This window comes from Varroa jacobsoni, unplaced genomic scaffold, assembly GCF_002532875.2.
Source record: "Varroa jacobsoni isolate VJ856 unplaced genomic scaffold, vjacob_1.0 scaffold_609, whole genome shotgun sequence".
Classification (NCBI taxonomy): domain Eukaryota; kingdom Metazoa; phylum Arthropoda; class Arachnida; order Mesostigmata; family Varroidae; genus Varroa; species Varroa jacobsoni.
In genome coordinates, this window is record NW_019213511.1 from 135,633 (window position 1) to 149,220 (window position 13,588).

At 42.6% G+C, this 13,588-nt stretch overlaps 1 protein-coding gene across 7 annotated transcripts in view; it reads right to left on the minus strand.

The window, feature by feature from the left end:
- Positions 1–12,070, minus strand: part of LOC111261893 (diacylglycerol kinase delta) — a 102,799-nt gene extending 90,729 nt beyond the window's left edge. For 5 of the 7 annotated variants that reach the window (XM_086968879.1, XM_022835733.2, XM_022835730.2 and 2 more), the window contains exon 1: positions 11,875–12,070. In XM_086968879.1, the coding sequence (XP_086825005.1) occupies positions 11,875–11,889 (15 nt within the window). In that variant the 5' untranslated portion in view covers positions 11,890–12,070. The remainder of the gene's footprint in view (positions 1–11,874) is intronic. The other 2 variants (XM_022835737.2, XM_022835734.2) reach the window with 2 other exon arrangements.
- Between the last annotated feature and the right edge of the window lie 1,518 nt (positions 12,071–13,588).

Below are 13,588 nucleotides of genomic sequence, written 5' to 3' on the forward strand. Positions count from 1 at the left end.
GCGAAACGATGCTGATGTCCGTTCATCACTTACGAAACTCTGCCTGCCTGCCTATCTTTGTTCCACGGTCAGTCGCTCGCTAGTAGTAAAAACATTTTCAGTAACAGTAACTATTATGCCGCAGATAATGTCGTAACAAAGGGAATCAAGTGGACTGTAATCGTCAATCTGTATCGTTTATTTCTGTGATACCAAAGTATGATGGAAAAGAATTAAATATATAAAGTCGGTACTCAAACAAATCAATCCAAATAAATTTAGTCAAACGATTTCAACTTTTAGAATTCACTACGCAGAAAAAAAACTTCTAACTTACGGAAATTCCATTATTTTGATAAAGGAAACGGCAAGCATTTTTAAACAGCTGGCAAGGGATCTGCTGTAATTGTATTTGGTGAAGTGGTAACTGCTGTGACTTTCTGAAGCATTTTTCTAATGCAATTTATCGCTGTCACATATTAGTAATTTTCTACGAAGATTTAAAACATTTGTGATTTACTGTCCTTTCAAAATTGGTTACGATTATCCAGGGATTTTTTTCTATGGGGTTGAGTTCTGCTGGATTAGCAGGTTACGGCCATATTTGTGTGTCACGGGCAGTGAGTAATCCAGAGATACTCCGAGCCCCATGACAAGGCACCCCATAGTGCCATCCCAATATCTGAGACAGCATTTTACTCTCGATAACCTTAGCATGTTCAAGCTGCTGCGGTGGCCGCTGGGCAAAATGTGCCATTCATCCCAGTGCATATGGCGGAAATCATAAGCCACATTATAACTTTTGCTTTTCGATCCGATGCCTCCTTTGGGAAACACGTTTGAACGCATCGTGAGCTTTTTTCCGAGAATTTGCCCCCGAAAATTGAGATTTAACCGAGGAACAGACCTCTCCAGTGTTCCACGGTGCCATCGAGCTCAGCCTCCTTTAAGTTGACGACAAAGCGTAATATTGCACATAGCGGTCGATGATTTTTTACTATGCTCTGGGGGTTAACATTATAGAAGATAAACGTCTCTTTTTGCAGTTCTTAAAAATCGATTTTACGATCGATGCTGACAACTATATACCGATAAGCATGAAACATTTGAGCATTATCACGTGATGATCGACACTTGTTTAGAAGAAACAATCTAATCATTAGTGCTTTCTGCTTCTCCACGTACTATTTCTACGCTTTACGTACGGCAACGCGTAAAACCGTAACGAAATACTTAGGTCAGTCAAGCTTATCTAAACACCATCGATTCCTTAATCGATGATGTTAAAATATGAATGCTAAAAGCCGACTGCAGCAGACCATCGCGCCTGTAATCGTTAATATATGACGTTTATCGACGGTTTGAAAGTGTTTGCTAATAATGTCTCCACTGATAAATCACTCTCAATGTAGTAGTAGTAGTAGTAGAACGATGCCAATTTCATAAATCGTCCAAAACGATTTCGACGAACGAAGGGTAGAGGGGTGCTAAGGGGGTTAGTTCCCGATAGACTATAACTCTACGGCAGACAAATACACACAATACATTTGGGTTAATGGTACGCTTCGAAAGACTCTAACAATTCACAAATTCCCACTTATTTGCTGCAAATATCGTTAAAATAATAGTAACCGGTGAGACAGCATAAGCTCAGGAGGTAAAAATGTATCTAATTAGAGCCATTCGTAGGTGTCCTTGATTATTCCTGGGAAATAACTAAAGGTAGTAATGTCACATGAAGCTCATTCCAAACATACTGTATGTATGTATGTATGTTCTGTATTTAAAAGAGGTAAATGCAATGATATTCCCCGTTATCGATATCATGAAAACATTTAATTTTCAAAGAAAATCGAATGAAAAAATAGTGGTACGATATAAACATACGATAAAGCTTACACGGTGCACCTCTTTCGAACGATTATTGTTACTTACCAGTTAGGCTTGATGTTTTTAATAATAGTGCCACTATGATCTGATACAGTGGTTCAAAAGTGGGCATATCTGATTCGTTTCTTTCCTCCACGTTATCGTTGCATTCTAGACTAGCCGCATAACGTGGTCGGCCGCTTTTCAGCGGTCGACCACGTTATGGATACAAGGTTCACAAGCTCATCATTGTTACTATTACTTGTAATCCCTATCGATAAACAAACTGTTGGTTAGACAAAACTCGCTAAAACCTTACGCTGCCAGTACGACCATCAGGCCACATACATTTTTTTTTTTGTCCTTCTTTATAAACGATATGCCTGGGATTAACAACTGTGTGAGCTCCAGCTGAACTGGGCTTGCAGCTTTTGTACTTTATGCTTCAGTCCCATACAAATGGCTATGAACAGACGGATAATTCGGGAAGTTGGCAGCAGATACGAACGAACTCTAGCGGTTTGACATCTTGCATCGTTTCCTGTCGCATCATCGTATTATCACGATCTACGAGGACAGCGGAGATAAAACGACAGTTCTGCTATGAAGGGTTATGTTCAACGGCTTTCGCGCCACTAGAACATCTAGTCTAACCTTTTGTTACAAAGGTATAGTTTTTCGTTTGTATTTACGAGCCTACCTCTAGCTTGCTCGCCCTACCTGCCCCTAATCGCTTCAACGTGTAGCCTTAGGCTATGTGTCCAGCGTTGGATCGCCATATGCTATTGCGTTTTTCCATTCGGTCCCAGTCATCATTGGCCTTGTTTCGTCTTCGCCTCCCGTGCTAACGCTGACACGATGTCGGTCCGTCGTCTTCATCGAACGACTATAACAGCTTGCTCACAGGTGCATCGGCAAGTAACCGCCTCCATTTGCTCTACGGCCAACATATTTATCGAAGATAATGATGATGAAAAGGAGGTAAAAGCACGCCGGATATTTAGCTCGACGCCAGCTGCTCAAAGGACTTCCATGCTCCCGGCTCTTTTCCTTGCTGCCAATCATGTTTTCGTTAAATTAGCTGGCTGCAACCGGTCTGACTGGTTCGTTCAGACGGACTTCCATCAGAGGTAGCAGCAGCACATCGAATCGACTTTGACCAGAAATACATTCGAGTGTATGTTAGGTTGAAATTGGTTTCCGATATAGCGATAGCCTTTCTTCACAGCAGACAACAAATTGTAACGTCATAACATTTATATACTAGCTAATACAGCTGAATGTAGCAGTGCACCCGAAGGGGAAATTCAAAACCCGAACAGAGTATTTAACCAAAAGTATGTTAAGCTAGTTGCCTTCGGTAAGATCGCTTCTAGGGAAATACACTTCTGAAACCTATTTTTTCATAGCCAATAGAACAGCGACCAACCGAAAATCTGCGACGGGGGAAATCATAACGATAATCCTCCCAATCCTGCCTAGAGAACCGTTCGTCAAATCATTAGTTTTCCCCGAACCAGAAAAGAAAAGCGTCCAGCGGTCAGTCAAAGTTCACAGTTACGAGCTGGTAAGCTGCGTGCACAGAAACGACCAAGTTTGTCTCGCCCTTCAACCTTATATCCCAATACATCTTGTTTTTATGCGTTTATGCCCCGAATCTCGCTTAACCTTATGTAAAGCTTTCCAAGTTTGTGATATCTCTGATGGAACTAACACGTGGTACCTGCAGCCAAAATGCAGTACGGCACGATTGCGCGTTAACCGTTACTGTAATTGCACATATTGTGTTGTAATAAGTAAAAAGTTATGCCTGTATATGACGTGTGCTGAATTTCCTTGAACCATTGTCTATGCGTATATTTAATGAGTCTCTTCTTAATATCACCGTTTTAAACAAACCTGGGATATTAAATTTAATTCGTAGATCGAAGTCGTTCTATCATAAGGCTAAATTTTAATTCTCGCTTACTAGTAGGGATCGTCGCCTCCTTTTTCGAAAATTCTTTAGGCTTCCAGGTCTCGAGCAGGTGAGAGGACAGAGACACGCTTTTCCTTTAGCTAAAGTTTAAATTGAGGATCTCAATGCACTTAGTGTCCAATCTCGCAGGACTACTTAGGCTCTGTTAGTACAGTTTATCACGCGAGTAGGCCTGTTACTGCTGCGGGATATGGCGTCACTGTGTATGTCAATGTCGATGCCGCCGTCCACCAGCTGTCTCTGCTATTTCGGCAATTGATCTAAGCGTCAGGCTAGGTGTTCGCATCGGGCGGTATCAAGGACCAACGAGACGATACCGCCGAGAACCGTGCAGAGAAGACGAATGGAGCAGACGATATGGAGGATCTAGCGAAGCACGAGGCCGGAACGAATGAGTTGGCACATGCTCTCTCTCTCTCTCCTTCTAGGTACCTCCCATATCCCACCATTCTCCAACCGAATATCTAAGCCCGTGAGTTAGATCTAATCGGTATGGCAGTTCGTCCTGTAACGAGGGCTTTCTACATCACCTTCCTTCTTCTGCTGCTACTTCGTACCTACCTTACTGCTCATGTAGAGTAAGAAAAAACATGACGGCAAGAGAATAACGAAAGAACTAAACGAGGCGCAGAATAGAAGCTTCAGTGTAAGTACACTCTTTACTCTGAGACTAATAGTTCTGTTACCCTTCCCGTATCTCATACAAAGAGGTCTTTTCTCTCGTGCCAGTAGCTTGCGCCAGTTGCAGTGGCAGGGGTCACGCTGTGGCACAACTTCATCTCGTTTTCCGTCGCCCTATTTTTTATGTTCAATACTCATAGGCGTAAGGCTGGCAGCCTTCTGCCTGCCAGCCTTCGCTTCTGACTTGAGCCCATAACCACGTGTACTCTCATGCGCTGATCTTTTTTCATACCACCAACCCCCGTTCTCCCTGTGCTATACTCTTCCTCTGCTCTTACCCAACTTACCAACATAGTTAAGGCACAACACAGGGCGCCCTTGCCGCCTTTTTGTTGACAACCGTATATGAGCACGCATACGGCTAGCTGTGGCTACTTGAAGAGCCATCTATATACACACTATTAACTCCTTTGCTGAATCCTTTGCTCTTCTCTTACGATTCCAGTGGGTGTTCATAGAGTTCACTGACTTCTTTGCCTTCAACAAACCTCTACGACTTGAAGCCACTTTGAAATTGAAGGAAGTTCCTCTTTTCCTCGCTTTCCGTGCGTGGAACAAAGTACGAAATGGATAAGAAGATCTAGAAGTCGACACCTCGGTCTAGGGGTGTCCAGGTCACTGGTTGTCCCAACACCAACTTTCTAGCGGCCAGACTTCGAAAAGGAGAGTCCTTTTGTTTCCCAATTTTTTCCATTTCTCTTATTTTTTCTTCTGCTTCGTATCTTCTTTCCCTCCACCTGTTAGCTGGAATTCGTGTGTGTATACGGGTGTTGGTATATCGAATCCTTCTCTTTGCGACCAGCAGCAACCACCAACACACGCACGCAACCCTCAGCCCTCGATTTTCTTCTGCTACCGCTCTTTTTACCTAGCTGCGATTCTTTATCTGGTAAAACGCCGCGAGCCCCTTATCGTAGTCGGCTTTCCGTGTGGTCCTGATTAGTGTTCTTTTCATTTTTCTTTCCTTCTCACACATTTGACCGAACATCTCACGCTACCTAGCCACGGGGCTCGTTCTTCGGTACCTTCTTGTCTCGTTTGGTCCACCCTTTTTACCTTCTTAGTTTGCCGCTCGTCCTATGTGTAAAGCATGCCGCAGGCTATGCTTGCTCTATTTGGCTCTCAAAGGACTTCCCTCCTTTGACGCGCTCTCCGCTGACCAGCAAGTAGCTACTCGCACTCTACGTTCGGTCAAAAGGAACGGATCGACTTGTCTTTGCGCTAAGCTGATAGGGTTCACGCGGTCGCTACCGTTGCAGCGGCAATTTTTTATTCCGTCTCTGTTCTGTATTAAAAAGGATGACTTCGCCTCGATTTCGGTCGTATGTTACTCGACCTCGTACAAGTCGTGGTAGCATGGACCGATCAAGTATACGGGATCTTGAGACGAGGCAGCAAACGAACGAATAGCTTCGTGTCATTCACGGGCCAATTGAAATGATTCAGTAGCTTCAAAAGTAATTGTTGTTATTTGGAAAATCAACTGGCCAAACGTTGTTAAGGATTTCTTGGAAAGAAAGAAGACAAGGGTGGACGAATCAATACATTGCTAGAAAACCAAGTCTACGAATCGTATGTTGGCACCAGGACAAATGCGTGCACCATTATTACCATAACCACGATTGCAGCATGATGACGCGATGTGTCCTAGACGCAGAACGAGAGAAGGTTGCGTAATGTCATTCAAAATCAAAACACTGCATTTGACTGTTTTTTTTTTCCATCAGCGGCCTAATCATGCACGAGTGTGAAGTTCTCATTTTTGTCCAAATGTTATATATTGCTATGCAGCAGATTCCATTTCGGTATAGATTAGACTATCGGCCTACACTAATTGTTATTCCGCCCCTAATTTTCCAAGCGAAATATACAATTTACCACAAATCTAGAAAAGAGTAAAGCATTAAGTTGAATTTGCAGTGAAGGCTAATTTCCAGTCAACTACATTAGGATGAAAATTATGATCACTGTCAGTCTCAGACAGGAAAACTAAACCATATACGAAATTTAACTTCAGAGTAGCTCTAATATAATTAAACATATTCGGTACTTCCAGCGTTCATACAATATTTTTTGCGCTTTGATCGGCTAATAAGCTTTGTAGACGTGTTTAGAAGGTACTCGGTTACGAAGTGGATACTAGTGGATTCCGACGAAGGAACTTAAAGGGAGAAAACGAAAAAAATGTAGAATCAGAAGTTCAGAAGCATCACGCTGATGACCAAAGAGAGGAAGCATATACATTAACCCCTTCGAGGCGGAGAAATCGCGGATGATATTTGAACAGATAAGTCCCGATTCTTACCAGGCAATACCTAAAGAAACGATTGCAAAAAAAAGCAAGGCGAGGAAACACCGAAATAGTTCAGCAAAGTTTCAAAGTTGAAGGTTTTCACCAGCAGGTCGTGATAATTCACGACCTTACCATGGTCGAGATCCCAAATATCCGTGACGACAAAGACGAAAGTGCAGAGGAAGCCAAAAAGATGGTGGCCACCTTGAAGGGAAGAAAGAACGAGGTGAAAAATAAGATCGAGAACCGGAACGTCAGGCAGATCAGCTGGCAATTGAGACCTTCGGTGGAGAAGATGTCTTATATATGCAGATCCTAAATCTAGAAAGACGAAAAGCATTTTTGCTTAAGAAGAACTGACCGGAGGAGGACGGAAGTGGCACGCAAAGGAATCCTTGGAGCAGACACATCAGAGCTAGTCCCGGTCAGGCATTAAAGGATGTGTTAAAAAATTTTTTAAGCTTCTTGGAGCAGGGTAATCGCGAGTGACCCGAGAGTGTCCAGACAGCCCTCTCAGCGAGAAGGCTAACTACAATTGTTGCAAAAAACAAGGTGTTGGTAGAAGGGGTTGACTTCAACGCTGGCTATGGTGCCCCTAGACGTGCTTCACTACAATAGTCCTAGTTAACTGGCATTAATGCGTTCCGCCACTCCTCGAACAGATAGCCTCTCGCAAAATTTCAAACAAGTAATCCATCAGAGGTGCGTGGTAGCTCAGATAAAGGGTTTTCGAAATCGGTAATGAAAACCTTTGCTTAAGAGTAGGGTGGTTAAGATCAAGTTTAAAGGAGTACTAACCCTAGAGATCAACGTTTATGCAACTGGACACTCAGGCCTGAGAAGGCTCACTAGTTCCACGAACGAGCTAAAGACCTGGCTAACGTTAGCAAGATTGATAGGGTTAGCGAAAAACTGGTACTATTAGGGCACTACAGGAATAGAATTAAATAGGCCGAAGTAGAAATATATAAACCAGAAAGAATGACATTTCCGAAATTCCAGCGATCAAGGATTTTGGCACAGAAAATTGTCAGAATTCCTTAGGACTCTCACAAAGCAACCAAAATGGCTGGATTGCAGTGCTCTTTCTGATAAATCGTTGGGCAAGATAACTATCCCAAAGACAAATCTGACAACAAAACATTGCTACAATTCTTTGAACATAGACTACGACGCACGAAACTACACGAAAAAACGAGCGCTAGTCACAATTTGTGAAGTCAATTTTTATAGAAGAAGCAAGAGTCAGCCTTTAAAAGGCACTTGACTTGTTAGGGAACAATGTATAAGGTAGAAAATCCACATAAATCTCTTCTCTAAAGCAAAAAAAAGGTCAGAGTAGTAAGAAACTTGCCAACCAATAACTACAAGAACGTGCCCATTTGCCATATAAAAGTTACTGTCGAGGAGACCGAAAAAATTGGCGGCTTTGTTCGAATTACTGTAATCAAATCAATCCATTATCGACTAATTAAAGCTTCGGATAGTCCATAATGGACCGAAGGTTACCTTATATGTATAGAAATTCTATACGGTCGTAATGGTCTGACCGGTCTGACTTTGGGAAGTTAGGAGATAGACATTTGCAGATGAGCTGGTAGACTTCAGCGCTTACAAGAACCTAATCTATAAGGCTAAAATAAGAGAGGTAGTGAATCTACACAAAACATCAAACAAGCAAAAATCCGAGATAGGTCTCCATTAAAACCTTGCGAAGTTGAACAAAAAGTTGCTGAAGTGCGCAATCTGTAGGAGCTAATCGAAACATTGAACACAGAGACACGATGGAGATGGCGGTAGCTGCTTTTAGGACTGCGAAGGTTTCAGCACATCTTTTTATCAAGTCGCTAAAGGTAAGAAAATTCGCAAAAGAGCAGGAAAGGTGCGTGCCAAGGCAAGGTTGGTCGAAGACGTTAACAGGGTAATTCAGTGAGATTTCCGAAAGTAAATTGAATCTGTGCAAAGTGATTAAGCAAACGAAAGAGAAAATGAGACGCGTACCAAGAAAAAGGAAGGCAACCCGTAAAATGAAAGACTGCAAAACAGTTCCAAATAGACTGGGTAGAGCATCACCTAAACTTTTACGTCAACTAATCAAAGACACGGCCAAAGTTATGTTTTTTATGGGTCAAGACAAAGAATATGGGAAACAATTCAAGTGCAAGACAATACTGAATTAAGCCGTGAGAATTCATGGAGGTGGGCGGAAGGAGAGCTGTGCGAGGTGACGGGAACGAAGGGTAAGCCACCAGAGCCTGCAACGTACGAGATCATTAACTAGCAGAAAATTTTCGGATGGGTAGCAATTGAACATTCACGGGAAGGTCACTGATTAAGAGTGGAAAGACGCTACTATCTTCTTTTATGTAATTTTGGAGGGCCCATTGAATCAACGGACTATCTTAATAGAGAAAGGGCAGCGCCGGAGAAAGCCAGTTCGAGTTTAGGAAAAGTCGATCAACTTTTCTTGCCGTAAGGCAAGCCCAAAGGACACAGGAGAAGTGGCTAAACCCCAGGTTTATCTGCTTGGTTTTGGTCACGGCAGAAGCGCCACAGGGTTCCATCTTGTAAAACATCGCTTACGACAAATTATGCATTTAGGCTGTTAATGACGAAAAAGTAAAAACAGTAAGTTGTAAAGATAACCTAGCGTTGGTGATCACTGCCAGGGCTTAGACGAAACAAAACAACAACTCGGTCCCAAAAAACTTGGTGCCAAGCTTTAACTGGAGCTAGCACTCGAAAGTACAGAATCCATTTCACCTATTAACCAAAAAAGGTGAAGGGATCCACTTCAACCAGAGAAGGTGTTTAGGTGCCTGGCAGTAAGACCTTACCAGGGTTTAACTAGAACTAGGCACATAAAGCGACGGAGAAGGAGGGGATGTTGCTGATACCAAAATCCAGTAGATTGAATACTAGGGACAAAAAGGTTGCTACTTGCTTCAGTGCAATGTCCTATAATAATCTACGCTTGGTCGAAGCCTATAAAAATAAAACTACAATAAGGACGTAACGGGTGCTCGTTACGGATGAAAAAACAATTTAAGCCACCTCGACTCTCCTACTTCCACGATCACGTGTAGGATGGCATCGTAACAACTGGAAGGCAAAAATAGTTGCATGAGAAGCTTAGCTGACAGAAAAGCAATAAGAATATCTTCATTTCAGAAAAGATGGGTAAATACAGCAAAAGTCGCAGCCTGGACGAGGAGATTTATACCGCAAATGAAACAAGGGTACAGGAGAACTTTGAAGGAGTAATCAGTCAGGATTTGACGAGCTATTCCCAAACTTCATATAATTTAGAAAGGACCAAGTGACTTGCGCATCGCATACGACGCTGTACGGCGATATGACCTGAATTAAAGCAGAGCACACTCTTCAGCGAGGAAAGGGGAGAAATTGAAAAAACTAAGACCTCAAACGGCCAGATGCTTGAATTGGAACGGAGCTAAAATTTTCAAGCGTATAAGTGGGTTACAAAATAAGACAAAGAGGCAAAGACACAGGCTACAACAAATCAACCCTCAGCTCTATGTTCAATGAAAAAAAAGGCTCTCCTTTAGAGCGGTGCTAAAACGGGATCCTCCCAGAATCAGCGACGGAAGAGAAGGACACATTTAGCGAATAGTGCAGTTAGAGAACGCTGACTCAAATGCTTCAGCACCATAAATAATATCTAGAACGGCATCTATACGTCGGTGCTTTAACAAAAAAAAATATATCGTCTTGCGTCTCACTAGCGTTTCGGCCTTATTACATGGCCTCGACTTACCCTAATCAGATAGTGCTGCACAGCGACTCGGTATTTTAAAAGCCGCCAGACCAATCGCTCTTGCGCTCTGCATTGAGCTCATTTACACATTGCAGCGCCTACGTAGTGTCTGTAACTAACATGAATCGCATTCTCCAGCGTAATATAACTGGGGCATCTCTTGGTCAAAGCTATAGGTTTTTGTTCACTGGACGTGTTCTCTACATCCGGCTCTCCTCGTGACCTCCAAAGAACTTCTGCGATCAATCACCGATACGGATTTTTTGACACACTTATGACGCTTTGTGTAACAACCTTGCCGCTATAATTTATATATATATATATATATATATATATATATATATATATATAAATTGGGTTAACTGGGGAATTGGGAAAACATGAACTACTCTCAAAATGTCTGAAAATCGTGTAAACGCTAGATGATTTACAAACAAAACCACCGATGTACGCGCTGGTTTCCACTTAGGATTGAGACTATTAAAAGCACGGTCAAAAAGGCCAACTTAATCTTGACCTCAAGAATCCTTAAGAATCAAAGAACCTTAATTTTGACCGGTAATCTCCTATCGCGCCATACGTGGGTTTTATACAAATCTATTATCTTTACTGTAGCAAAAGTAAAGTGTATGGGAAATGAACTAAATTTGGTGAAATTTTGCCAGCTATACCAGATGGCTTACAAAAAAGAACGGGATACCTTCGCAGTTTTGTAACTATCACTTCAATGCAACATATTTATATTTCGGATAATTGCGCACGCCTTAACATTTAATATTAACTTATACTGTGCAGACACATAATTAGAATCTTGGAATACACAAACGTTAAATCTTAAGACATTTCGCTACGATCGTGCGAAGGTATACATCGTAACTAGCGATTTTCATCCTCAAAATGATTGCAATGTGTAGAGAAGCTCGATACACACGTAAAAACGTCATTGTTAATTTTTTCGCCCCGTTTGCCCCGTTTGGACGCACGCGTATCGCAGAGTCGCACGAAGTTTTTGAAAACAATACTTATTCCTAACATCCCTCGAAACGCTCAGGTAGCACTATTTAATACTATGTAAACACAAACGGATACGTCAATGTTTTTTTATCACATCTACTCGAAACTGTCTGTAACTGTATAATCAACAATCAAATAGAAAGCGTCGGATAGAGTTCAGCTGATTCAGCGGAGAACGCTGTCGTGCCAAATAGTCCACGTAATTGAACGTAAATATTAGCATACTAATGCGATTCTAACTATTCAGACTCATCTGATAGTCGAGTCCGTGACAGTGCATACCCGTAGTGCTGGCATATCCTTACGTCTCTTGACGTAAGCATTCCGACATCCGTACTAGCGCCCTTTTGCAGACCGATCCCACTTCACAAAGCACAAACTACATACAGCCTGTATCGGATGGCGGATAACCTTACTACAGTGGTTCGAAGGCAGCAATCAGGCGGTCCACTGAAATAATAATTACACAGATCATAAATTGAATTTGATCAGTAATAAAAAAGAATGTATAATTTCCCTCTCGTATCGATTCATTTTACCCAAACACCAATCCGAAGCTGATTCTGAAGCTCCTTCGACATCTCGTCCCGTTTAACTGGCAGTGGGTAGCGCCAGATTCGTAGCAAAGCACTACTTACGCTTGACCATTTTCTGTTGAACCTTTCGTTTCCGTATTATTACCATACATTAGCTAGCTGCTGTTGTCAGTGATGACCACTTGACCCGTGACATATTTTCGTCCGCTAAATTTTTCCACTCCTAGGCCCACTTCATCGATTCGTCACCTTAACAACCTGAAACCTGCCTACGGCATCATTAGATTTGTCATTGCTATAACAACGCAACATTGGTCTCGTTACTTCTCGAGGCATTGACCAGCATAGAGTCAATGATATCAACGATTGGTATTCGTGTGACTGTAATAAAAAAGAGCATAAAGCACCCGTTTAATTTTCTATTGACACCTAGCTTCCTGTCTGATTCCCGTCGGAGCGTCCTGGGTGGACTCTGGACGACTAGCAAAGAAAATCTAATGACGTTCCGATCGTTCTTTCTGTTCATCCAATCAGCACGGAAGGCATTATTGGGTTGAGCATTGCTTAGAACATCATACGTGGCCAAGCATCCGAACGCGCGTATAATACATTTGAATTAGTCGATTTTTGTTATCGTAACGCAAGTTCACACTGAACAGATGGCTAAATACACAGACATATTTATCTAGCGATCCTATCTACCTGACGAATAAATAGCCCCTCTAATCATCCACATATATAACAATTTTTGCTGCCTGGCATCGACAAAACTGGGCTAGTTTGGACGTCTAGCGGAACGAATTTAAATCCAGTCGCTAGCGATGTCAGTGTCCGCATTACAGCTTAGCAGCGTATTGCCTAAAGCAGCCGAGCTCGCTATCTTCGTAGCTACTTCACTTCCTTGCTTACCGTTTTCCTAGACGATCCTAAGATCTGGAGTCCGCTACCGCCAATTTCAATTTGTCTCACCCTCAACCAGCCGCGAAGCTATCCTAAGACACGTCATTATAACGCCGCTAGAACAGAGCGGAACATACAAGATCGCAGCCACCGCCTCTTGTTTGCAAAAGACATTCGTAACGAAAGTGCCAGTTTTAGACAAAGTCCCCGATAAGTTCTGCAGTGAGTGAATGAGCCAGCTAGGGAATATTTAAAGGACATGACAGCAAAGCCGCAAAAGCGGTAAGATTCCGCTCTATCTACTCTTTGACTTTCTGCGGTCTTGCTATCCCTTTCAGGTTTTCCAAGTAATGTATGTAATAACACCTCCGTGATTCATGGCGAAGTACGAGTACCAGATGAACCGAAGGGATCTGGCGGATCACCTGAAGTGTAGAGGGACTCCGCAAACCCGCAGAACGGAATTCGAGCAGACGCAATTTGAGGCAAGCTTGCGGCTGTCAGCCATTGGTCGAATCCTGGCCAACATGGGCATTTCCTTCTCGAGACATCGCCAGACT